Source organism: Hylobates moloch, unplaced genomic scaffold (assembly GCF_009828535.3).
Source record: "Hylobates moloch isolate HMO894 unplaced genomic scaffold, HMol_V3 SCAFFOLD_19, whole genome shotgun sequence".
Classification (NCBI taxonomy): domain Eukaryota; kingdom Metazoa; phylum Chordata; class Mammalia; order Primates; family Hylobatidae; genus Hylobates; species Hylobates moloch.
Window position 1 is genome coordinate 42,551,941 of NW_026652294.1, and position 26,927 is coordinate 42,578,867.

General features: G+C 44.6%; 1 protein-coding gene across 1 annotated transcript in view; it reads left to right on the forward strand.

Moving 5' to 3' along the window:
* The first annotated feature begins 4,351 nt into the window (after positions 1-4,351).
* Positions 4,352-26,927, forward strand: part of DNAH9 (dynein axonemal heavy chain 9) — a 370,372-nt gene continuing 347,796 nt past the window's right edge. Inside the window, exons 1-6 of the mRNA XM_032140114.2 lie at positions 4,352-4,768; positions 14,253-14,449; positions 16,530-16,688; positions 17,770-17,900; positions 23,695-23,906; positions 25,827-26,060. Coding sequence (XP_031996005.1) covers positions 4,352-4,768; positions 14,253-14,449; positions 16,530-16,688; positions 17,770-17,900; positions 23,695-23,906; positions 25,827-26,060 — 1,350 coding nt within the window. The remainder of the gene's footprint in view (positions 4,769-14,252; positions 14,450-16,529; positions 16,689-17,769; positions 17,901-23,694; positions 23,907-25,826; positions 26,061-26,927) is intronic.

Here is a 26,927-nt window from a genome sequence, read left to right on the forward strand (position 1 = left end):
GGTAAGGCTTTTCTTTTTAATGAAAAGCGGCCCCAAGTCATTTTCTAACAAAGAGCAGCCTGTAAAGTCCAGCTGCAGACATACACAAGCAAGCTGGAAGCTTACACAGGTGAATGCCAACAGGAACTAGGCACTAGACATGTTCAAGATGGCGGCTTCATCTTCCCTTCTCTGCCAGTCACGTGTACAGTAAGGAACAGACAAGATGGCACCAATCAACTAAAAAGTCTATTTGCATAATAAGATTAGGGTAGGGCAACCAGCCTTCCGCTTGCACTATGCAAACATTATACCTGATCGAATCAATCTGTGTACCCTACGTAAATCAGACACTGCCTTCTCAAACCTGACTATAAAATCTGGCGCATTGACCACCAGCTGGTCCTTTCTGCTTGGAGACCCCCCTCTCTCTACAGAGAAAGCTGTTTCTCTTTCTCTTCTTTTCTGCCTACTAAACCTCTGCTCCTAACTCCTCCTGTGTGTCCATCTCCTAAATTTTCATGGCATGTAATGACAAACCCCAGGGTATATACCCCAGACAACATAGCCGCTTCATAAGTACAATATGTATGTACAGTTTAAGAGGAATGACAAAATGAAAACTCACAAGCCAAGTTAGGAAATAAAACATTATCAGGAACTTAAAAGGGCCCTGTGTTCCCTTTACTCATCCATGATTCTTTAGTCCCCCAAGGAGTGATCAAAATCTGAATTTTGTGATAATCATTCCTTTACTTTTCATTAGATTACTACATATGTGTGTGCCTCTTACAATGTATTGTCTAGTTTAAAACTTCTAACAAATGTAACACTAAATTATTCCGTAACTTTCCCATTTTTATTCAACATTATGCTTTTAGGATTTATCCATGTTGATGCATATGACTATTGTCTATTTATTTTTACGCTGTAGAGTATTATACATCATGAATAGTATATAACATAATTTACTCATCCATTCTACTATTGATGGACACTTGGTTTGCTTCCCATTATTTTGCAGTTGCTACAATGCAACCATTGATGTTCTTACGCATGTCTCCTGGATGTAGTCACAGGCAGCATACACTGTCCTTCTATTCATGGATCCCATAGATATCCCTATTTGTGTCTGATGTTCACATTAATAGTATCCAAGATAGCTGCAAGCAAGTTATTCTAATAACGCATGCACATTATTTGAATTAGAACTTCATCATTATTTTGAAATATTTGATATGAAAAGGTTGGGTTAGATTCAGTATCTATTAGAAGCATAAAAGAATTTCAATGTAACATTTGTCAAGGAAGAAAAGAAAGAGCTGTTAGATTCTGTAAATATAATATCAACTGCTAATTTATGAATAGTTTTGAAAGGCTTTAACTTTTATATTACTTGCTTGTGGGAACAAATTTCTCATCACGACAACTATCCAGAATTTAAAGAGATCATGACCAAAAGTCTGGAACAGGAATTGTGCATAGTCATTTAGAACAAAAAATATGATTCCTACAAATATTATGCTCATGGGACTGAGTTCAAGTTTCCAATTTAAAAAATGGAAATTATTTTAGCTGAACATCTTATGCAAATTCATTCCTTCCCTTACTTTTTGTGGTAACCTGCCTCCAAGATGGTACCCAGTGATTCTTGTCTCCTGGTATTCACATCCTCATGTAATTCTCTCTCATATTGAATAGGGCAGACTTCTGTAACTAATAAGATAATTGCAGAAATGACAGTGTGTGATTTCCAAGGCTAGTCATAAGAGATACTGTAGGCTTCTGCCTTTTTCTCTCTCAGATCACTTTTTCTGGGGGAAGACAGTCACAGCATTACAAAGACACTCAGATACCCAATGGGGGCTCCACATGCTAAGAAGCTGAAGTCTACTGCCAAGAGCCAGCACCAACCCACTAGCCATGTGAGTAAGCCATCTTGGAAGTGTCTCCTCCAGCCCCAGTCAAGCCTTCAGATGATGTAGCCCCTGATGACATCTTGCCTGCAACATCATGAGAAACCTTGAGCAATAACTATGAGCTAAGCAGCTCCTAAATTCTTGACCCCCCATAAACTGTGTGAGATAAATGTTTATTGCTATTTTAAGCTGATAAGTTTGGGGGTAATTTGTTATACAGTGATAGGTAACTAATATATTTTGGGGATATTTTTGTCATAATTATACAATATTTTTAAATGTCAGTTGTTTTCAATAATCCCATATCAATGCCTCCCACCAATCACCTTCTAAAATGCAGATAAGGTATCTTTTTGGAGAGAAAATTAAAAACTGGGATTGCTAATGTTCAGGAGCCTTCACCTTACACAGAAATCTTTAAGTCATATTCACAGACTCCTTTGTTTCTATTTTTATGTATCTTGGGGCAAGGGGACATAGGAGATTAACGGCATAATAGAGCCACAGTGGGGCGGCACAAATTTTATTTCAAGGGTTTACTGAAAGTTAATGGTCCTGAAGTCACTCTGTATACGAAACATGAGCATAGTTGACACATTTGAAGTCCCTAAGCACTAAAACAATAACAATGCCTTCCTATGTGCAAAGATAAACAAAAAACGATATGTGTAAGAAGCCCCTGACATTAGTATTTTTCCCTGATGCTTTTTCTTGAAATGTCAGTTACCAAATTCATCCTAAAAATTGTTTGTTTCTCACTTTTTCCCTTTCCTCATAGTTGGTTGATTATTGTTTAATGCAGCAATGATAAAACACCCTTTACAAACATAAAGATTCATTTCCAACATGAACATTTTTTATGACACCAACTCCTTTGCTGCAGTTGTTATGAAATCAATCATTTTACTTCCCAACCACTGGTGTTTTCCTGAGGGGCTCTTGTTAGCCGAGCTGCCATTGATAAGTGCTTATTCTGTTAATATTCCTTTGAAACCCATTATAAACATTCCTTTTACCCAGAAACTCAGCAGTCCCTGGGAGGTGACTAAAGTGAGGATGGCAGGGCAGAGGGGAGGGAGCTCATTCAGTCCTGCAGACCTCATGCTGCCTAAGTTGTTTGTCCATTTTTTCAGCACCCATGCATTGTCACCTTATATGCATGCAAAGAGCCAAGCTGTTTATCCTGACCATGGAGAAGGACTAAGCAGGTAACAAATGCTAATTTCTGAGGTCAGGCAAGGCACTTTATATTATCCCTTTTTGAAGCCAATATCCAGGTGTAGGGCAGGATGGGGAGGCTCTGAGCATGCTGCATATTTACAAGTACTTTGCTACATTTAGTAAGAACTGATTAGTGGTCATACCCATGGAAGTCAAAAACTCTAGCATGGTGGCTCATCCATATAATCCCAGCACTTTGGGAGGCTGAGGCAGAAGGATCAATTGAGTCCAGGACTTCAAGACCAGCTTGGACAACATGGCGAGACCTTATCTCTACAAAAAAATTTTAAAATTAGCTGGATGTGGTGGCGCCTGTATTCCTAGCTCCTAGGGAAGCTGAGACCAGAGGATCAGTTGAGCCCAGGGATTTGAGGCTGCAGTGAACTATGATCCGGTCACTGCACTCCAGCCTGGGCAACAGAGTAAGACCCTGTCTCAAAAACAACAGAAACAAAAACAAGCCTCTCACAGTTTGATTACATTTTTGGCAGATTAAGCACATGCCTTAAAAAACGTGGGCAAAGAAAGGCAAGGAAGAAAACTTTTAAAAACTTGATATTAAAATTTTGAAGCTGAGCTGTCCAATATAACTACAGTCACATGTGACTATTTAATTTTAAGTGAAAATTAAGTAAAATTAAAAATTTCCTCAGTGGGACGAGCACATTTCACCTCCTTTATAGGCCATGCGTGGCTAGAACAGATGGAAAACATTTCCACCATCGCAGAAAGTTCTATTGGACAGCACTGTTCTGAAGTGTTTAATTTGCCATCATGGAAAAGAAATAAAACACTCACTGAATGTCCTTAAATCTGTTTTATGATTTGGCATTGTGTTTAAGTCTGGATTGCGCATTTAGGATAGAGGTGAGAGGACCACACTATTTTCAGTGTCTGGAGACCTCTAAAGACTATAATTCGACCTTGGCCAAAACGATCGTTAACAGCATTTATATGCTTGATCTCCTCTCCACGCAGCCCATCAATAAGCCATTGCGCTCCACGGACACACTTCAGCACTCCCAATACACCAGGCACACACTGAGTAGGAGTCTCGGCTGGTGTCCTAGCAACAGCGACGCGACCCCGCCCCTTCCCGCGTACACCTCCTACCTTATTAGCCTGGAAGGGGCGGGACCAGAGGTCAGTGCCCAATAGGAAGGGAGCAGAAGAGGGAGTCCCGGCCGCGTCCTCGTCGCTAGGGAAACCGATGCAGCTGGAGGCCGCGCGCGATGGGGAGCGCGGAGGAGCGCGCCGCGCTCGCGGCGGCAAACGTGGATGGGGAACCCGGCGCCGACCGACGACTGCGACTCCTGGGGACCTACGTGGCCATGAGCCTGCGGCCGGCTGCGGGCGCCTGGGAGCGTTGCGCGGGGAGTGCCGAGGCGAAGCAGCTGCTTCAGGCCTTCCTGGGCCGCGGTGCTGCCGAGGGGCCGAGGCCGCTGCTGGTGGTGCGGCCCGGGCCCGGGGGCCTGGCAGTACGACCCGGGCTGGAGGTGGGACCTGAGTCGGACCCGGCTGGCGCTAAGGGGCTTTTTTTCTTGCGCACCGGGCCCGAGCCTCCAGGGCATGACAGCTTCCGCGGCGCAGTGGTCTGCGGGGACCTGCCCGCGGCACCTCTGGAGCACCTGGCCGCGCTGTTCTCGGAGGTGAGGGTGGGTTAGCGTCCCCGCGAGGCTAAAGCTGGGTGGGGGAGGGGAGGAGGAGCCTGACGGGACGGAGGCGGGGCCAGAGGGGGCGGGGCGAAGCTGCAGGGGCGGTCCAAGGGGCGGGGTGATAGGCAGAGGGGCGAGGCTATGGAGGGAGCACGACCAGGAGGCAAGTTCCTGAAGTCAGGAAGAAAATGGGATGGGGTTAGGGGCGGAGTCGGGGGGATCCTAAGGGAGGGATCTGGGTGGAGGCCAGGCCAGAATGAGAATGGGAAGGGGCTAAGGCTTGGGTCAGTCCGGGTCTGAGTTCCAGCCAAAGTCAGAGGAAGACCATAATCTGAAGAGTGCCTAGGTCCTGACTACTTTCGAAATCAGCATCTCGTAATCCCTCCTGTAAATTGGAAACGTCTGAGGAAGATGGGAAGTGGTGAACAAGGAGGCATTTCTGATGGATCAGTGGGGGTGGAAGGAGGCGAATGGCTATAAACAGTGCCTACTTCTGGAGAGCAGTTAAATGGAGGGGGGAGGTGGGTAGTGACTTGCTTTTGATTTTCATCTCATTCATTCATTACCAACCATTTAGCAAAGGTCAGCCCTGTGCCAGCATAAGAAGTTGGGCGCCCATTTGAAAATGCCCAGCAGGCCTTTGGAGGAGTCTGCCTGAAGCTCAGGGAGGAAGGTGGAGATGTGGGTCATAAGTGCTTTAGTGGCACCACAGCAGAAGCTTCGAGAATGCAGGAGATTTCAGGGAAGTGCTCCGGAGAGATTCCTGGGCCCCTTAGACCTTTCTGGAATGGGAGTAAACTGCCCTGACAGAGAAGTCAGGCCTGTGTGTTTCTGGAGGATTGATGCCCTGGACCCTGCAGGTTGTGAAATAAGGATGGGCGGGATACTGGCTGTATGATGTTTCAGGTGATAGGTGCTATAGGGAATACCAAAGAACTATTCCCACCAATGAAATGCTTACTCCAAGGAGCTGAAACGTATGTAATAATTCATATATTCAAAATATTTCAAACTTTTAAGACTGGGGTGAGGGTAAAGCTTACCTAAAAGTTGGCCTCACTGCTGGATCCAAGCCCTGGAGTCTTCCTGCTATGTCAGGTGTAAGCCCTTTAGATGGTTTATCAGGAGGCTGTGGGGAGGTGAAAATTCCAGGGAAGGGTTTGGATAGATAGAAGAGGACACAGAGGGCCCAGGGAAGCTAGATCTCTTAGATATGGAGGTATTTCAATATTTTAACAAACAGAACGGTCTTGCCACTGTGCATTGTCTGAAAGCCATCCCGCTGAAACCTGAACTTAAATCAACTTCTCTAATGAATGTTGATGATGGAAAGTACTTTTGGCTTCAGAGGAGAAAGACAGGCCTGTGATCTGAGAAGCATGCTTAACATTAAGTGTTGAATTGTCTCCTGAACAGTTAGAAGAATTCGTGTAAGTAGAGAACAAGGTAACTTTCAAGATACTGAGAGCAGACTGATCAAAGGTTCAGAGACAGTATTTAACCTAGTGTATGTGGGAGACAGAAGGCCCATCTCAGAGTTGTGTCATGGCTAAGCAAAGTAGTCCAGGAAGAAAAATAATTTTAAAATAATGAAAATTCTCAAATGTTTAAGAATTTTCATTGGTGCATTGAAAGAGATTGGAGACAAACAATGTTCATCAACAGGGGACTGGGCGACTGAATTATGGGCCATCTATACAGTGAAATACTTTGCAACTATTAAAAAGAATGACTTATATGGAATATTCCTTTTTTTGAGGCAGGGTCTTGCTATGTTGACCAGGCTGGTTTCAAACTCCTAGACTCAAGTGATCCTCCTGCCTTGGCCTCCCAAAGTGCTGGGATTACAGGTGTAAGCTACCATGTCCAACCAGAGTATTCCTTAGGGTAATTTTTTCCTTGTGGCAAAAAAACACATGACATAAAATTCACCCAACAATTTCCAAGTGCAGAGTACAATATTGTCAACCACATATGCATTGTTGTGCAACAGATCCTCAGAACTACCCCATCCAGAATCACTGAAACTCCACACACACCCAACAAGCCACACACCACTCCCCTGAGCTCCTGGCAAGCACCATTCTACTTTCTGTTCCTATGAACCTGACTCATCATATAAGTGGAATCATGCAGTATTTGTTCCTTGTGACTGACTTATGTCACTTAGCATAATGTCCTCAAGGTTCATCCATATTGTCGCCACCTATCATCATATGCGGAATTTCTTTCTTTTTTTAACAATATTCTATTGTGTGTATAACCATATTTCTAAAAAATTTATCCATCATAGACACTTAGGTTGTTTCTGTCTCTTGGTTTTTGTGAATAATGCTGCAATTTAAGATAATTTTTTAAAGAAGTGCAGAATTGCATGGATGGTATGCTACTATTTGTGTTTAAAAAAGAAAGGAGGGGAAGAAGAAAGAAAGGAAGGAGGGAAGGGAGAGAGGGAGGGAGGAAGAGAGGACATTCTTTAACAGTAATCCGCAAGAAGGAGAAACAGTAACTGAAGTACAGGGGTAGGTGGAAGATTTACTTCCCACTGTAAAAGCTTTTGTACATTTAAAATTTTGCCCCATGTAAATGTATTACCTATTTTAAAACCTAAATAAATAATTTATTTTAAAAATACCTCAAGTCCTTTCCTTGCATTTCTCAAAGCTCGTACCAGTAACTTTATTCCACTTTCTGTCTATCCATCTACTTTTATTCCATACCCTGAAGCTGATCCAGTGTCTCTTTCAAGGCTTGCTGGCCTCCCATCTGCTAAGCCCCCTCCTTCCGGCCTGGCCCTCCTGTCCACCCCCTCTCTTCTCTCTCAGCACCTTGTAATCAGCTTAGTAGTCTCTGATTACCTGCTCCCCTTTTCCTTCCACCTCCCCACGCAGCATCGCTAAAGCCAGAAGAACCTACCTGGCTGAGAGACGTCTTCCTGCCTTGTGTGTGTGGGGGTAGGACTGAGGGTGTTGGCTGAAAGAAAGCTATAATTTTAATATTATTTTTGTTCCATTCTACTAGTACAAGGTAAAAAAGGAAAATGTGCCTAAGAAATGTTTGAAAGGAAGAATTAACAGAATTTAGTAACTTGTTCTCCTACTTCCTTAATTCCTCCAACCACGTCATTCACTACTGCCAACTTACTTTTCCTAGCTCTGAAACTTGGATTTTTTTTTTTTTTTTTTACTTTTTACATTTTGGAGTGTGAGCATAAGATTTGGAATCTCACAGACCTAAGTCAAATTCTGGTTAAATTCAGCAGTGTGATGTGAGCAGATGTGCTCACTCTGCCAGGTCCAAAACTGTCTTGCAGGGTTGCTATGAAATTTAGACATCATATATTAGAACACCTGGAATAGAGTGTCACACTGCAGGTGTTCCATAAAGGATGAGAATTCTTGTCACTCTTCATCCCATTTAAAATTCTCCTCACCCATCTGATGGATCCTTGTCACCTTGCTGTAACCCATCCTGGCTCCTCCTAGAGGACTCAGCTGCGTTTCCCCCACAGCCTTCTCCTGAGCCTGGAGCTGGGGCAGGTGGCCTCCTTGTTCCTCCTTGCTGCTCTAGATCCACATCAAAAAGCCTCCAGTTTGAATCTCCTGTCATCAAAGGACATCATCCACTCTCACTGCTGCATCCTGTACAGATGGTGCTACCCTCGCGTGTGTATGACTTTGCCTCCCAACTTGTGACTCTCCCCAACATTACTTTTAATATGTGGTTATTTCCAAAGACATATGAGTGACCCTTCCAATAACTTGGCCTCTGGGTTCTCTGTATCTTTGTCCTCCAGTGATCTTGTCCTCCTCCCGATCATAAGCAGCCCCTCCCATGGCCATTTCCAGACCTTGCGTTCCCAACAACCATCAACCTCATTGTCCAATTTTATGCACCTCCTTCTCTGACCACTACTCCCATCTTTCCAGCTCACTCCCTCTCATACCCTGACTACAACAGTCCTTTGATCCTGCTGGGAGCTCCAATCTCTTGGCCTTGGCTGCTTCCCATTGGCCCTGGCCCATGCCCACGATCTCTTCTCTTACCCAATTTGAGTACCATGCTCCTTCATGATCATCATACCCTTGCATCAGCTCCTGATGTACTGGCCTCTACCTCACTGTGTCATACTCAATTGGTGCAACCACAATCCTGGTAAAACCCAGCTCTACATACTTCATACCGGCACCCATTAAATTAAAAGAGACCAGGGAAAAACCAATGGGCTCCTCTTTAAATGCACGACCTCTCAAACCGCTAAGTCAGCTTTTTATGTTTCCCAGCAGACATTCTATTTTTTTCTTTTCCAATTATATTTTCTTGCTCTTTTAGATCACTATTTCCCAACTTGAGAAACAATTTGAAAAGAAAAATCTTTCTTCTCTCAAATGTCCAAAACCTCCTGTCAACCTCACTCTGAGACGCTCTTGCTTCTTTCTTGGTTTTTTAAGAAACGGAAATGAGAATAACATGTCCACGAACACTTATGTCTACTTTGACTGGAGCATCTCTCCTTGTATCTTCTGCCATCCCGTCCGTTGCTAGAGGTACTGTTTGTGCTGCCCTCTGATGCCAACCCTAAGGCTGAAACTGCTGCCTGTGCTCTGAATCCCACACATTCCTGAGGAGATCACTCTAGCAATTTCCTCTTCTCTCCTGTATTCATATTTTTCTCCTCTCTGCTAGATTATTCTCATCAAGCAAAATCCCCCTCTCATCCCACCAGCTGTCACCTCATGTTTATGACCCCCTTCATAGCAAAATTCTTAGAATGTATGTCCCCTCTTGCTGTCTCATTATTTTCCTGTTTCATCTCGTCCTCACTCACCAGGCTTTGACTTTCACACCTCACAGAAGAGGAATAAAATAACGTGTCAATGTTTCTGATGATCTCCACTTGACTAAATTGAACGACCCTGATCAGTGCTCATTCGGCTTGACCTGAGAGCAGCGTTTGTCATAGCTCATGATCATCCTCTCTTCCTGGGAACACTTTCTTCTTTGGGCTCCAGCAACCAGTCTTCTGGTTTCCTCCTATCACCATGGCTATCACCAGTGATGGTGCCTCCTCTTCTTCCCCACTTCTTTCTTTCTTTATTTTTTTGTTGAGATGGAGTCTCGCACTGTCACCCAGGCTGGAGTGCAGTGGCATGATCTCCGCTTGCTGCAACCTCCACCTCCTGGGTTCAAGCAATTCTCCTGCCTCAGCCTCTCAAGTAGCTAAGATTACAAGTGCCCACCACCACGCCCAACTAATTTTTGTATTTTCAGTAGAGACGGGGTTTCTACTCTGTTGGCCAGGCTGGTGTCAAACTCCTGACCTCATGATCTGCCCACCTTGGCTTCACAAAGTGTTGGAATTACAGGCGTGAACAACCGCGCCCGTCCTCTTCCCAACTTCTTAACACCAGATGGCCCTATGGCCCACTCCCTGGACGTCTTCTCTTCTCTCTCTGTACACCCATTTTCTTGGGGGCTGTCAGTCGATTTCAAAGTTTCACAAGCCAGTTGTATCTGACACCTCCCAAATTTGTTATCTCCAGCCCTCTCTTCTCCTCTGAACTCTCAACTAGCATATCCAGCTGCCTACTCAACATCTCTATCTTAAAGTCCAATCGAGATACTACATTTTAACATGTGCAGACAAAAGCTCCTGTATCTTCTCTCAAGATCTTACTCCACCTTTACTCCTCCCCACATTGGTTGACAGCAACTCCATTCTTCCCGTTGTTCAAGCCACAGATCTTAGAGTCATCCTGACCCTTTTTTTTTCTCTTGCGACTCCTAAAGCAATTTGTTAACACATCTTATTGGCTATACCTTCAAAATTTGTATGGAATCAGGCCATTTCTTTTTTTTTTTTTTTTTTTTTTTTTTTTGAGACGGAGTCTCACTCTGTCACCCAGAGACTGGAGTGCAGTGGCGCGATCTCAGCTCACTGCAAGCTCCGCCTCCCAGGTTCACGCCATTCTCTTGCCTCAGCCTCCCGAGTAGCTGGGACTACAGGCACCTGCCACCACGCCTGGCTATTTTTTTGTATTTTTAGTAGAGACAGGGTTTCACCGTGTTATCCAGGATGGTCTTAATCTCCTGACCTCGTGATCCACCCGCCTCGGCCTCCCAAAGTGCTAGGATTATAGGCGTGAGCCACCGCGCCCAGCGGAATCAGGCCATTTCTTACCATCTCCCCCACTACCCCCTGTGCCACACCACTGTCTTCTGTATTATAGCACCAACTTGCTAGGTGGCCTCCCTTTCCACCTTTGCACCTTAGAGCCTATAATCAGAGCAGCTTGGTTGATCCTACTCAAAGTGATCTCAGCCTATGGCACTCCTTTGCTCAAAACTTTCAATGATGTCCATTTCTCTGAGAGTAAAAATCAAAATCTCACAGGCAAGGCTGCATGTGAATTGACTCCCTTTACTCTCCCCTATTCTTTGGGATCACTCTGTCCCTGCTTTCCTTGCTTCCACACTGCTCCTTGATAACACCAAGCATGCTTCCATCTTGGGGCCTTTGCACTGGCTGTTCCTTCTCCCTGCAATATACTTCCCCCAAGGATCTGCAAAGCACACCCCCTATCCTTCCCAGCCTTTGTTCAAATCTTCTCTTCTCAGTTAGGCCAACCTCAACATTTACAATTGCAGCCCCTCCACCCCACACTCCTGATTCCCTTCACATGCTTTATTTTTATTCACAGAACTTACTGTTTCTTGACTGTCTCTCCCTTAGAATATAAGCTTCACGAGGTCAGAAATTTTTGACTGTTTCGTTCACGGGTGTATCCTCCTAGCACCTAGAAAAGTGCCAGCACAAAATATATGCTCAGTAAATACTCATTGAATAAATGAATGAGTAGCTTTTTGGTTTGTTGTTGTTGTTGTCTTGAGACAGGGTCTTACTCTGTTGCCCAGGCTGGAGTACAGAGGCGCGATTTCAGCTCACTGCAGACTCAACCTCCCTGGGCTCAAGCGATCCTCTCACCTTAGCCTCCTTAGTAACTGGGACTACAGACATGCGCCACAACAACCGGGCAATTTTTCTATTTTTTGGTAGAGATGAGGTCTTGCTGTGTTGCCCAGGCAGGTCTCCGACTCCTGGGCTCAAACAATCTGCCCTCCTCAGCCTCTCAAAGTGCTGGGATACAGGCGTGAGCCACCGCACCTGGCTATGAGTTGCTTTTCACTTCACAGAGAGTTCACATTCATTATTTTTCTGTCACTCAAAGCCCTTAAAACTCCCACCCAAAGCTACTCCTTTTTCTTCAGACACTATACATTGAGTTATTTGATAAACATCTTGAGTGTTTTCTATATGCCAGATCCTGGAGAGAACTGTGACTATATAAAAATTAAATAAGATAGAGTCCCTGCCTTTGAGATCCTAGGAAAATTCCAGTTCACCCTCTTTCCTGATTAGGTCTTCTGCCCTGGGTTCAAATGGTTCTTTCTTAACATGGATGTGATAAAGCTTAATTTGTAATCTTTCCTTACTTTTCGAGCCCCCTTTACTGATTGTTGTAAGTTCCTACCTCAGTGAATGTTTCCAGACAGACCAGGCAAAGACCATCCTCTAGAATCTAACATGCTGGGTCCAGGTATTCTATTTCACAGCCACTGGGGCTTATTGATCATAACCCAACCAGTCATATCAGTTCGTATTTCCTTTTGATTTTTTATATATTGATAGCTTCCTCATCACATTATATGAGCATCTGTTTGTCTTTCTGGTATTCTCCTTCCATCAGTTGTAAGATTTTGACAGTCAAAGATTCCTGGTGAGTTGTACTGACAACTTTCTTTCTTTTTTTTTTTTTTTTTTTTTTTTTCTCTGTCTCCAGGCTGGAGTGCAGTGGTGTGATCTTGGCTCACTGCAACCCACGCCTCCAGGGTTCAAGTGATTCCCCTGCCTCAGCCTCCCAAGTAGCTGGGACTACAGGCGTGTGCCACCGTACTCGGCTGATTTTTTGTATTTTGATAGAGACAGGGTTTCACCATGTTAGCCAGGATGGTCTTGATGTCCTGACCTTGTGATCCGCCCACCTTGGTGTACTGACAACTTTCTAAGTTGCCGGTAATGGAAACTTAGTTTAAACTAGCTTGGAAAGTTCAAGAGCAGCTTGATTTAGGAGCTCAAACAAAGTTACCAAGACTTGGTCTTTCTCCATCTGTAAGCACTCTCCTCTCCATATTAACTTTATTCTAAGGCTCTGTTGGTTGCGAAGGTGACCAAGAAAAGCTCCACACTAGCAGAAAAGAGAAGGTGTCTCTTCCTTGAAAAGTCACATAAGACACTTTGGCCTGACTCTCACTGGCTCAGATTTGGTTCCATGTTCACCTATGGATTTGGAGATGAATAGTGAAAAAAGAGAAACTATGTTGGGTGGCCAGAATCCCCTAACGTTCACGCTAAAGATGGATTCAAGATCCTCAACTTTGCTTGCCTTTTCAAGGTGCCCCCTCCCACCACGTGTAGACAGAAGGTCGTGTTTATCTGCATGTGTCCTACTTTTTTGCCTCTGGCCTTTGTGACTATTTAATCACCTCCTATTCACCTCATTGATGAGGGAGGGATTCCTGCCCCAGAGTAATGCAGATGGCTAAACATACAACACCCAACATAGGACAGACACCATTGACAACAGTTTATCAGTCAACATACTCAGCCCAGAAGAGGACACTGAGTCATGCAGAGCCACATGGGGATTGCTCTTGGGAACAGACTAAATGACAAGGGGCTGTGGAAAGCACACTTTGTATTAATAGTATCAAGAGGGTGTAGTGGTCCCTGGATCTCATTGGGGGACACAATTGGCTAGGTTAACTCATTCCACCAGCTGGTAGGGAACTGAAGTCTGCTTCTCAGGGATAAGCGGGAACTGTGCCTGGTCCTCTTGATAAAGAGTTTCTCGTTTTTTCTTTTTAATATTTTTTCTGAGATGGAGTCCTACTCTGTTGCCCAGGCTGGAGTGCAGTGGTGTGATCTCGACTCAACTGCAACCTCCGCCTCCTGGGTTGAAGCGATTCTCCTGCCTCAACCTCCCGAGTAGCTGTGATCACAGGCACCCACCACCACGCCCGGCTAATTTTTGTATTTTTAGTAGAGATGGGTTTTTGCCATGTTGGCCAGGCTGGTCTCGAACTCCCGACCTTAGGTGATCCACCCGCCTCAGCCTCCCACAGTGCTAGGATTACAGGCATGAACCACCGTGCTTAGCCGATAAAGAATGTTTTGACTAGAGGACTTTATCCCCAGGAGCAGAATGGGAAGGAAAACTTGTAAGCAGGCTATTCAAGGGCCTCCCCAATTTACCAGATGTCAGGGTCATATGTAATGTTTGACCCTATTATTAGGCCTTCCAGCACAGTGACCTGCAAAAGGTTGTATATAGCTTTATAAGCCTTTTCCAGATAAGGCTTTCTTTAAGTTCTCAGAAGTGGAACGCCTGCCTTTCTTTCCTGTGCACCTCTGTTCCAGGTTGTTCTACCCGTCCTGGCCAATGAGAAGAATCGCCTAAACTGGCCCCACATGATATGTGAGGATGTCAGGCGGCACGCCCACAGCCTCCAATGCGACCTCTCGGTTATAGTCGAGCAAGTGAAGGGAAAAACTTTGCTGCCTCTTCCAGCAGGCTCAGAAAAAATGGAGTTTGCGGATTCCAAAAGTGAGACAGTGTAAGTACCGCCAGCCGGGCCATATGGGCCTCTGAGATACGGGAGATGCTGGTTATCAGAATGTTTTCCTTACAACTTTTCTGTTCCTGACTCTGCACATCTCCTCGTTCTGCACGCAAGCCTACTGTCTGCTCTGTTTGCTGACACCCTCCGACTGTGGACTGTGTGTTTACCCTGGTTACTCCCTGGCCCAGCCACTGCATGAAGTCTTCCAAGGCTATTACAGCAACGTGGCCTTTTTTTCCGTTCAGAATCATTTCAAGGCTGAGCGCAACCACACTAGCTTTCGGTATTTTGCTTATCAGGATAGTGTCTCATCATTGGCAAAGACCCAGGTCCAGTCTGGGAGGCAGGCATGCCTCTTCCCAGTGTTTACTCAGTACATAATGTCACAGAACTACCGCTGCTGGCTCTTGTCACAGTTCCAGACTCTCCTCCCCCAGCAGCTGAAGACTTTTTACAGGTCCTGGGGATTTTTTTTTCTTTTTTCAAATAGTAGCAAATCTGGCTTTGTTGGGACCTGGCTTTGTTGGGAGTTCATGCCTTCTGCCCCTAAGTGGGCCTTAAAACCCCAGCCTCATCTCATTTTAGAAGTTGAATCCACCATCAGCTTCTGTTTATCATGCTGACTTTCGAGTTGTCTTCGTTTCTGTCCCTTGGGAATTCTTTTCCCCTTTCAAGCCATGCTATGTATATAAATATTAATAGTATATTTTGCTATATTTTATCCAGTATCTCTATGTGCTTGTGGCAACGGACAGCCTTCCTACGTGAGCTCGGTCTGCCACACTGTCAGGAGTTTCCCAATGTATTACTGTCAACATTGTGTATTCAGGATCCATGATTTGATCCGAAGAATAACTAACGCATGCAACAGATTATATGCGTGCAATGCATTATAAAATACAACAATGTACTTTATAATGAGTTTTTTCTATCAGAAGTAATTTCCTACATATACAATTTGAAGTAATTTCCCAGTTAATTGGAAAACTTATTGTGGTTTAATAAAGATATCCAATCTTCAAAATAAATAAATTCAAACTACCCCTTTTCTAGTCCCTTTGTATTTTAACTTAGTAACATTCAGTGTGTGTTTATAATCATTGCTGAGTTTATCTCTGTTTGTTCAAGTTTGATAATTTCCCAAAAGACTGGATCATTTTGGGAGAATGGGTGTCTTCTTCCTTTAATACCTTCCACAATCACTTGTGCCATATCATTTCTCAGCAAATATAAATTTAATTTAATGAAGTGGAAGTGGGTTTCTGACATAAAAATGTGAATTGTATGTCCTCTTTCTTTGTCATTGTGTCCTTGGTTCTTTGCATGTATCATTTTCAGTTAAGACTGTGAAAATAATGACCAAAATGTATTAAAAAAATTTTAACTGTTTCCACATATAGCTAAGTTACTTTCTTTAAAAGTCGTATGAGGGGAAAAGTTTGGGAATTTCTATTCTTCACTGGAAAAATGAGGACCAAGTGAAATCGTGATGGTGATATTCAGGTGGCTGATTATTAGCCTTGTGAAGGAGGAAATAAACTATTTCCTCTTGCTGCAGAGGTCAATGCTAAGACCAAGATGAGGAAATCACAGGGAGGTAGAAATGGTTCAGTATAGAGACAACTTTCTCCTTGGGAGAGCCAATCTATTGAGAAATGTGCTGCTTTGTGAAGGAGCTTGCTGTCACTGGTAGGATTCAAGCAAGCATTGGGTGGTCATCTGAATATTTTCTGTCCAAGGTATTCCTGCATTGGCAGGACAACGTACTGGCATTCAAAGTTCTTAAACTAGTCTTCAGAATGTTGATGAGCGCTGAATCTGTATGAAAAATGTACATACACGCACATAAGCATTTTTTTTTTTCTGGAGAGAGGATCTATAATTTTCATTGACTAGTCAACAGAGACTGTTATCCAAAAAAGTCAGAAATGCATGGGCTAGGTGAAATTTCTCACCTATTTTTTAAAATTGGGATTCTGTCTTGGGGTACACCCAGAGTTATTTTCACGTTTCAGGGTTTTTGTTTTTGTTGTTATCATTGTTGTTGTTGTTGTTGTTGTTTCGTCTTTCACAGCTTGGATTCTACAGATAAGTCAGTCATCTATGCCATTGAGTCTGCAGTGATCAAATGGAGCTACCAAGTCCAGGTGGTTCTCAAGAGAGAGTCTTCCCAGCCACTCTTACAAGGGGAGAATCCCACCCCTAAAGTGGAGTTGGAGTTCTGGAAGAGCAGGTAGGCAAGAAGGCATCTGCTGGAACTCTGCGGTGAAGATGTCTTACAGAGACTAAAGCTAGAGCTTTCCTGGGTTAGGCCACCATTGAGCCTGTTCTTCCCTATAGGTATTTCACATCATCGCTGGGGTAGACAGCTCTGTGTCATTGGGTCAATAGAGTTTTTTGATAGACTGGGAGATGCACACTTTCCCCCAGGTTCTATAGTCATTTTTCCTTTCCTGGGCTAACATCAGTATGTCTTCTCACATTTTTTCAAAGGCTCTTTGGACTACATGTAAAATTAATGAACTCTCTTTAACATTTTTCTTGTAACTTTTCTGCTCCCTTCTCCTTGAACAGTTGAGGCCACATGCACACACCTTTTGTAAAGTTCTGAAGACAGAGGGGTTTTGGGGAGTTGGCTGCAGAACAGCCTTTCCTGTGTTCTGGCTCATCACTCGCAGGGCTGGAAAGTTCATCTTCCAGGGTGTTTGTCCAGAAAGGCTTCATTATTGCTCCTGCTCCTGCTTATTCCCTCTCCTCCTCCCCATTTCCTCACTCCTATTTATTATTGTGCTGATAAATCCTTTACTCAAAAGGAGACAGACAGATGTTAGAGGCAGATGTGCCTGTCCTCGCATGGAATGGAGATTATCGGTGTCACATGACTAGACATGCCTGTAGGGCTCCAGCCTTTTGTCTGTACCACCCTGCTGAGATGCCCCATGCTCTTGCCTGGCTTCTGACCATTCTGCTGACCTACTGCAAGGCCCTTCTCTTAGCACCCTTGCTCCAATAATGCCTCTCTCACCCTGACTCAACCTTACTGTCAGAGCTAATGACCTCCAGCTGCCGAGCTTTTTGAACCACCAGATGGTCACAGCAGTGTTTCCTGGAGCTGCCCCTTTGAACCTGTGTTCCCAGCTCAGGCTTTTGCCCTCACTATGCTGGGAACAGATGTCCAGGGTCTTTGGGCTGGAGCACAGCCTCTGTGGAAGCACCCTGAGGCAGGGCTCCTGTCTGTGTGACGATGGGTCATCACAGTGTGACTTGCATTTCCTGATGCTTACCTGGATTCACCCTTCTTCATGATATTGCAGATATGAAGATCTGAAATACATTTATAATCAACTGAGAACAATAACGGTGAGGGGCATGGCCAAGCTCCTGGACAAGCTTCAGAGTAGCTACTTTCCAGCTTTCAAAGCCATGTACAGAGATGTTGTTGCAGGTGAGGACCAGCAAGTGTTTTCCCAAATGTGTTTGACTCAATTTACCATTGAATGATGCATTCACCTCTCTCTGTCTGAATTCAGCAACTTCAAGTCCTTGTAAATTTCTGACCCGACACAAACTAGCATGGTGGCAAAAATACCACATCTAGATACACAAGAGCAGCTAAACAGAGCTATGCTGTTTGCAGTTCCACTGCTGTATGGCCTGGGCAAATTCACCTAGCCCCTCTGAGTTTTAGTAGGTATGATGGTTATGGCGCATACACTTCTGCCTACTTTTCTAGGTCCGTGTGAGATTATACAGGTGGAAGAACTTATTGACTGAACACAGCAGTGTTCCTGGAGCTGTCCCTTTGTGTCTTTCAAACACTGGGGCCAGGACATACAGTTCTGGGGTGGCCATTATGGAGCCTATGTGACCAACTCCAGTGTGGTCATATGAGTCCATCTGTCCTAATCAAGGACTACCTTTCTGGCAAGACAGCCTGACCATGCCTTGCAGGACCTGGGATTATTGGCTGGGACCTCTCATTAACTAAGTGCTTGTACCTCCCTGGCATGCTGGGAACTCGTGGGTCTGGTCAAAGGTGTTTCTGGGCCCTGTCTTCAGAGTCTGGAGACTACTAGAAGAAAGTTCTTCCATCAGATCTGCCTACAGCTGCTGCTTTGCACTGTACAAATGCGTGTTGTTATCTCTCACCTCTGGAATTCAGGTCCCTCCACCTTCGGCTCCTTGAGAAATCTCTATTCCATTTCTAGCTCCATTCTGCATTTTCTAATCCTACTCTCAGATGGACTGCAATTTCCTGGCCATTTGAGCACCAGACAAGATCCACTCTTATCAAAATTGCCAAGCCAGCAAAGTCTATGATTAGAAGTAGGTAAATTTTTTCAGGACTCCCTCTCCCTTCCTTGGTGCACTGTATGTCTTCTCCCTTTTTCTTATGAAATCTCCTCTTTGCTCTTCAGTGCCATAGGTCAAAATGTGCTTTTAAAGGTCTTTGTCATTTCACATGGTCTAAGCTTAATCTAAGCAGTGATTTTCAAACATTTTACTTTGCCCAGAACTCTCTCTTTAAATACAATCTCCCACGTAAGCCCACTATATAAAACGAATCCAGGCATATTTGGTTTAGTAAAAAGGGTAGTGTCAGCCGGGCGCGGTGGCTCACGCTTGTAATCCCAGCACTTTGGGAGGCCGAGGCGGGCGGATCACGAGGTCAGGAGATCGAGACCACGGTGAAACCCCGTCTCTACTAAAAATACAAAAAATTAGCCGGGGGTAGTGGCAGGCGCCTGTAGTCCCAGCTACTTGGAGAGGCTGAGGCAGGAGAATGGCGTGAACCCGGGAGGCGGAGTTTGCAGGGAGCCGAGATTGCACCACTGCACTCCAGCCTGGGCGACAGAGTGAGACTCCGTCTCAAAAAAAAAAAAAAGGGGGCAGTGTCCTGTGCCCAGAGCCCATTGGCTACTTCCCTGTCCCACCTTCCCTTCTTCATGACTTGGAGATTGCAAACAACTTAGCTAAAGGAAGAAAAGTCCAGGTGTTAGTTTCCAACATGAGCTACATCACAGAGCAGAACTGGCATAAGTTGTTAGTCTCTGAGGTCCTCCCTGACCCTGAATCCTCATTGCAGAGGCAGCTCTGCCAGCGTGTTTGGCTGGCTTGGCACCAAGTGTCTCTTGAGGCTCCAGTTCACTGCTTTGCTGAGAGATTCTGTGTCCCCGAGGAATCAACTTTTGTTCCCAGTTTACACTTCCAGTGGACAGGTGTCCCCAGAAGTGGTATGAGTATCCCTGCTGATGTCAGAAATGACTAAGGGAAAGTTTTTTTAAAAAAATATGTTAAAGGGGCCGAGCACGGTGGCTCACACCTGTGATCCCAGCACTTTGGGAAGCCGAGGCGGACAGATCACAAGGTCAGGAGATTGAGACCATCCTGGCTGACACGGTGAAACCCCATCTCTACTAAAAATACAAAAAATTAGCCAGGCCTGGTGGCACAGCACCTATAGTCCCAGCTACTCGGGAAGCTGAGGCAGGAGAATTGCTTGAACCCAGGAAGCAGAGGTTGCAGTGAGTCAAGATCTCGCCATTGCACTCCAGCCTGGCGACAGAGCGAGACTCTGTCAAAAAAAAAAAAAAAAAAGATAAAGGGTAATAGCCCTGGTTTTGGCAAGTGATACCAGCTTTCCATTTATGGTAGTGATTTAAAGTTTTCATGTTGTCTAATTTAGTTAGGTTAAATTGGGAGTCAATGTAGAGAAAAATATTAAGTAAGCAATAGAGTGCTACAGATTGTACATATGTAGAACACATATAAAGGACATATGTGAATGCCTGAAATTTGGGGCTCTGAAAAAGATGTAGTAAAAATATATTATGAGTTTGTTATTTGGTGCCCCAAATATACTTTTCACATCAGTAGATCAATAGACTATAATTATTCATATGAATTAATAGTCATAAGATTCACTTCCCCAGGCGAGCTTCAAAAAGTTATTTGCAGTAGAGTATATGCCGGCAGTGAATTTTTTTTTAAAAAAGATACCATTACAATAGTGCCAGATAAACACTACTATAAAAATAGAAATTCTTTAAATATGAAACTCAGTGTCGATGATGGAAGAAAATTTGATTAGAAGAGTTAGGTAGAGACTTGGTCAGAAAATTTGGCAGGATCTTCTAAGCTGGTGACTGATTTTCTCATTTCTAGCTGAATTTCAGAGCATCTGACTTTTTTTATCCTAAATAGATATACTATGTGCATTATTCTTATTAGTCATGGTCAGCGTAGTTCACTGACCTACTGATGAACTGGAAAGAAGGAGAGGAAAAGAAATATTTCTGGGTTGGTGGATATGAATTAGAAAACAGCGAGAAGAAAAAAGGAGGTTAAAAGGATGGAGAAAAATATGCGGGAACACGATTGTATGAAGTAGTATTGACTGAGCAGTAAATAACCTTGGAAAACAGGAAAGCAACGGTCCCCTTGAGAAGGAAGAACAAGGGCAATAAAGACTAATTAGAGAGTTTTCTTTTCTTGCGCAAGATAGGCATGGTACAACCTGGTTGCCAAGTTTCTGAGTCCATTTGTGCTGCTCTAACAGAATACCACAGCCTGGGTAATTTATAAAGAGCAGAAATTTATTTCTTTCAGTTCTTGAGGCTGAGAAGTTTGAGATCAAGGCACTGGCAGGTTGGGTGTCCGGTGAGGGCCTGGTCTCTGCTTCCAAGATGGCGCCTTGTTGCCGCATCCTCCAGAGGAGAGGAACTCTGTGTCCTTACCTGATAGATGGTGGAAGGGCAAGCCAGCCAAACTCTATGTGAAGCCTCTTTGATGAGGGCCTTAATCCCATTCATGAAGGAGAAGCTCTCATGGCCTAATGGCCTCTTAAAGGCACCAGCTCTTAACACCATCACATTGGCCATTAAATTTCAACACCTGAATTTTGGAGGGGATACATTCACACAGCAACAATTAAGGATGTGTGTAGGTAGATATGTGTGCGAAAGAAGGCACACAAAGAAGGGCTGCCTGGAGCCAGTGCACACTGGTTTGCTGTGGCTCATGAAGAGCTGCTGTATGCATTGTTTTAAACCTTGCACCCCCATTCTCCCAAGCAGCACTCAGCGAAGTCAAATTGGTAGCCTAGAAATGGACATGGTAGGAATACTAGGAATATTTACACCATAGAAATTGGCATGTGCTACAAATAAACATGTTTGTCCTCAAAGAGCCTGTTGTTAAAGACTTTCCAGCAAACCACTGGAGATCACTATGCACTTTGCTGTTTATAAGTACATTCTTTAAAAAGGTATGAGCTCAGCTGGGCATAGTGGCTCGCACCTGCAATCCCAGCACTTTGGGAGGCTGAGGCGGGCAGATCACTTGAGGTCAGGAGTTCGAGACCAGCCTGGCCAACATGGTGAAACCCCGTCTCTATTCAAAATACAAAAATTAGCCAGACATGGTGGTGCATGTCTGTAATCCCAGCTACTAGGGAGGCTGAGGCAGGAGAATAGACTAAACCAAGGAGGCAGAGGTTGCAGTGAGCCAAGATCACACCACTGCACTCCAGCCTGGGCGACAGAGTGAGACTCCATCCCCACCCCCAAAAGAAAAAAAAAAAAAGATATGAGCCCAGCTCTCTCTCTCTCTCTTCATATGCCTTGTCATCCAAGCGTATTGCATCCTGGGTTGGATGGCCAACCCTTTTCTCAAGTATTGTGCTCTTAAAAATCAAGGCAATGCTAATTAGTATAATTAAAAGAGATTGTGATTTTTAAAAAGGTTTCAAAACAGGGTGTCATAAAGAGAAGGCTCCTATAGCATGATAATCTCAGCCTCTTTTCTCTCAGCACTTATGGAAGCAAGAGCTTGCGCTCATTAGAATGACTGTTGGATTCTGAAATCCCCCACTCCAACACAGCGGTTCTAATACTCACCATCAGCTCCTCCACTTGAGAATCCCTGCCCTAATCAATTTACTGTGACATCTGACTTTGCAAAAAATTCGATTCACATACTGCTTTCCACAACCTCATTTGGGATATAAAGTACAAACATACACATCAACATATTTTTGTGTGTGGTGAGCCTCCATGAAGCCAAGGGTTCAATGTAATAAACTCTGGGTCGTCTTCCTTTTCCTTAGCTGGACAGGATTGGTTGTTTCGTGGGAGGACCCTTGGAAAGTTATTCAGACCTTAATTTCTTCACTTATAAAGTACTAAAGTATAAAGTACTAAAGCTGGCTTGCAGGGCTTTCTATGAGATAGTAAATATCTCATAGATAGTAAGTAGAACAATTCCTGGCATACTGAAACTGTTTGCTAAATAGTGTATATTTTGAGTTCCCTGTAGGATGAATGCAGAGCTTCATCCACTTACTATAACCTAAGACCACCTGCTCTCATATGATACCACCTGATTATCTGCCCAGGACAGAACCAGCCTTTATAAGCTCACCCTTCCAATTTAGTTTGTCCAATGGCCTTTTGCATTCCCTCTAAGTTGCTATGCAGATATTAGCATCCAGTGCTGCTGGATTTCCTCGTTTCCCCTGTCAGTCACCACAAGACGACTGGTTAAAGGCTGCTTTCTTTCCTTGGTTGTATTCAGAGGAGATGGTAAGAGATTTTCCTGGCTTTGAAAACCAGCAGAACCTTGCCATAACCCATCTATGTTATGTCTCTATGCTCTGTGACTTCTTTATAAGTGCTCAACAAGTTTCTTTATTAGTGAATATTCATCGGAGTCACCACCATTTATCAAACACCTGCATTGGTTCAAGCACTGTGCTAGTTGTTTATAAAGGTTCCTGTTGAACTACCTTCAGCCTTCACAAGGACCCTTTAAACTGATTACAGCTCCGCCTATTTTTGAGGCTCAGAGAGGTTACACATGCCCAAAGTCATACAATTGCCAAGCGTCTAGGCCAGCATTTGAAGGAAAGTCTTTCTGATTCTAAAACTTGTATTGTCTCAGAGATAGCAGCAAAGTAATCGGCAAATATTTACTACCCACCAAGCACCAGATGGAGGCTGGGAGGGCCAGGGAGAAGTCTATTTAGAGGAATGTTACAAGAGAGAACTCTTCAGATCATTATCCTAGTTGTTCAGGACTCTCCAGTTTCCATATTTCCTCATAAGAGCTAGGAAGTTTTCTGGAACCAGCCTTCTCTCTGCTTGTTGCTTTGCAGATCTTTTACTTCCCAGGGACTAGGGCTCCACCAGGTGGGTATTAGGCTGCAGATGGGAATGCTGACCATCTCCAATTCCTTCCAGCTCTAGCAGAGGCACAGGACATCCATGTGCACCTGATACCGCTCCAGCGCCACCTGGAAACTCTGGAGAATGCAGAATTTCCGGAGGTGAAGCCCGGGCTGCGGCCCCTGCTCCACGTGGTATGTCTGATTTGGGCCACGTGCAAGTCCTACCGCTCCCCGGGGAGGCTGACTGTGCTGCTCCAGGAGATTTGCAACCTTCTCATCCAGCAGGTGGGCTGCCCCGGGACGCCCAGCAATTGCTCCCTGGGGGCTGGTTGGCATCTAGTCACAGGAGAGAAGAGACAAGTGTCCTTTTTTCTGGGTGGGGGAATAATTATGTTCCAAAGAGTTCTTACCCTTGAATTACAGTATTTTACTCTCAGAAGCCAATAATTTACAAAGACATTTTCAGTAACATTAGAACACCTGAGCCATCCTGTCTTCCTTTCCCCTACTTAAGAAGGGATAAGTAGGGGTGGTGAATTTCAACCTCCTTAATAACCTATGAAGGAGGACTGGTAATGAGTCAGCAGCAAAGCCTAAGCAGTTGAGTGCAGCCTCTGATGTCAGGTAGCGTCAGGCGATGCCGTACCAATCCCTGGCTTTGCCACTTGGCAGCCAGCATACCACTTGTGTGCCAGGACAAGTCACTTCCTGTTCTGTGCTTCACTCTCCTCCTCTGTACAATGGTGAAAACAAGAAGCCATATCTCTTTTTGGGTTGCTGGGTGATTTGAGGCTTCCATGTGAAAATGCATGTGCCCTGCACATGGTAAGATCCTGATACCCATAAGCTATTGAGAAGCAGCTTCTTAGATTACGCACTTCATGCTCCTCCTTCTTAGGGACCCTTGTAGCACCAACCAGGGCAGTGTAAACCTTGAGGAGTATACCTTAAAAAAGAACTAGAGGGCTGGGCGTGGTGGCTTATGCCTGTAATCCCAGCACTTTGGGAGGCCGAGGCAGGCAGATCACAAGGTCAAGAGATGGAGACCATCCTGGCCAACATGGTGAAACCCCCATCTCTACTAAAAATAGAAAAATTAGCTGGGTGTGGTGGTGCACGCCTGTAGTCCCAGCTACCTGGGAGGCTGAGGCAGGAGAATCGCTTGAACCCGGAAGGCAGAGGTTGCAGTGAGCGGAGATCGTGCCACTGCACTCCAGCTTGGCATCAGAGCGAGACTCCATCTGAAAAAAAAAAAAGAACTAGAGGGCTTAAGGAGGTTTGGGTGATCTCTCCAAACCAGTTTCTTTTTCTTCTAAGGAGCTGTGACTCTGAGAAAATAACAAACATGCTTAATAAGTAACTAAGAATAACTAACATCTATGGGGTACATTGCAGGCTGCAAAATACTGTTACATTCATGATTTCCATCAATCATCAGATAAACCCTGCAAGGTGGGCAGGGAAGGTCTTATTATTTAAAGATGTGGGCTACTGTTCAAGGAGGTTAACTGACTTGCCCAAAGACACCCAAACCAGGACCCCAACCCAGGCTGTTTGACTCCTTCTAGGCTAGTGCCTTTCCACTACTCCATGTTTATCAGCCAGAATTCTTTTGGTTGAAAGTGTAAGAAAACCCAAATCAAAAGTAGGAGCAAAAAAGAAAACATACTGGCTCATGTACCTTGAAAGTCCAAGGTAAGGCTGGCTTCAGCCCTGACTTGCAATGTGGCCTTAGATGATGTCATCCAGACCCAAGGACCCACCCTGTTGTGGTGAAGGTGGCGGTCCCTACAGCTCCAGCTTTTCAGTTTTCCAGGTGTAAGCCTCTTCAAGACAGAAAAATAATTACGGTCCAAATAATTCTTGCACTCAAATTACTTTACTATTGAAAGCCAGTAAGTCACAAAAGCATACCTGGGAAAGGGCACCTGCTCCAGCCCCAGCTAGCCCAGCAAAGTCTCATTGTGTTTCCTTGTCTCTGGCTACTTGCCCATTCCTGAGCCAATCACTGTAGCTTCAGTGACTAAGACTATTTGGCCGAAACCCAGGTCGCAGTCCACATGTGGAATGAAGAGCAAGGTCAGATGTTTCCTCTATTATCCTCATGAAAAACATTACTTGGGCAATGATTCAGTTCAGAGTTGGTGTTGCAGAGTTACAAGATGTCTGCACCTGCTCAGTGATACTAATCTGTTTGTATACCAGGCCTCTAATTATCTCAGCCCAGAAGACCTGCTGAGAAGTGAGGTAGAAGAAAGTCAGAGAAAACTGCAAGTGGTCTCAGACACTTTGAGCTTCTTCAAGCAAGAGTTTCAGGACAGACGGGAGAATCTCCACACTTACTTCAAAGAGAACCAGGAAGTCAAGGAATGGGATTTCCAGTCTTCTTTGGTCTTTGTGCGATTGGATGGCTTCCTGGGACGACTGCACGTGGTGGAGGTGAGTGCGCTCCTCACCTCAGGCTCCCAGCCCCAGACAGAAAGAAGCAGTCCAGGGGACCAAAAAGTTGAATAGGAAAATGCACAACACAACCTCATAGCCAACCCTCCATCAGCTGGAATAATCCATAATAAAGGTTCAATTGGCCAGTAACAGTGGCTCATGCCTGTAATCCCACTAGCACTTTGGGAGGCCAAAGCAGGTGGATTGCTTGAGCCCAGGAGTTTAAAACCAGCCGGGCCAACATGGCAAAATGCCTTCTCTACAGAAAATACAACAATAACAAAATAGCCAGGTGTGGTGGTGTGCACCTGTAGTCCCAGCTACTCGGGAGGCTGAGGTGGAAGGATGGCTTGAGCCCAGAAGGCAGAGGTTGCAGAGCCAAAATTGTGCCACTGCACTCTAGCCTAGGTGACAGGAGCCAGACCTTGATGCAAAAAACAAACAAGGGCCAGGCGCGCGGTGGCTCATGCCTGTAATCCCAGCACTTTGAGAGGCCGAGGTGGGTGGATCATGAGGTCAGGAGTTCGAGACCAGTCCAGTCAACATGGCGAAATCCCGTCTCTACTAAAAATACAAAAATTAGCCAGGTGTGGTGGCACATGCCTGTAATCTCAGCTACTCGGGAGGCCAAGGCAGAGAATTTCTTGAACCCGGAAGGCAGAGGTTTCAGTGAGCTGCGATCACACCATTGCACTCCAGCCTAGGTGACAGAACGAGACTCTGTCTCAAAAAAAAAAAAAAAAAAAAAAAGAATAAGAAAAAATAGTCATTTGGATTGATCATCACATCACATAATAGTGGTTATAGTAGAAGTTTAGGAAATCCTGATCATATACCCAATTTGGAAGAAGGTCCAAGGAATCA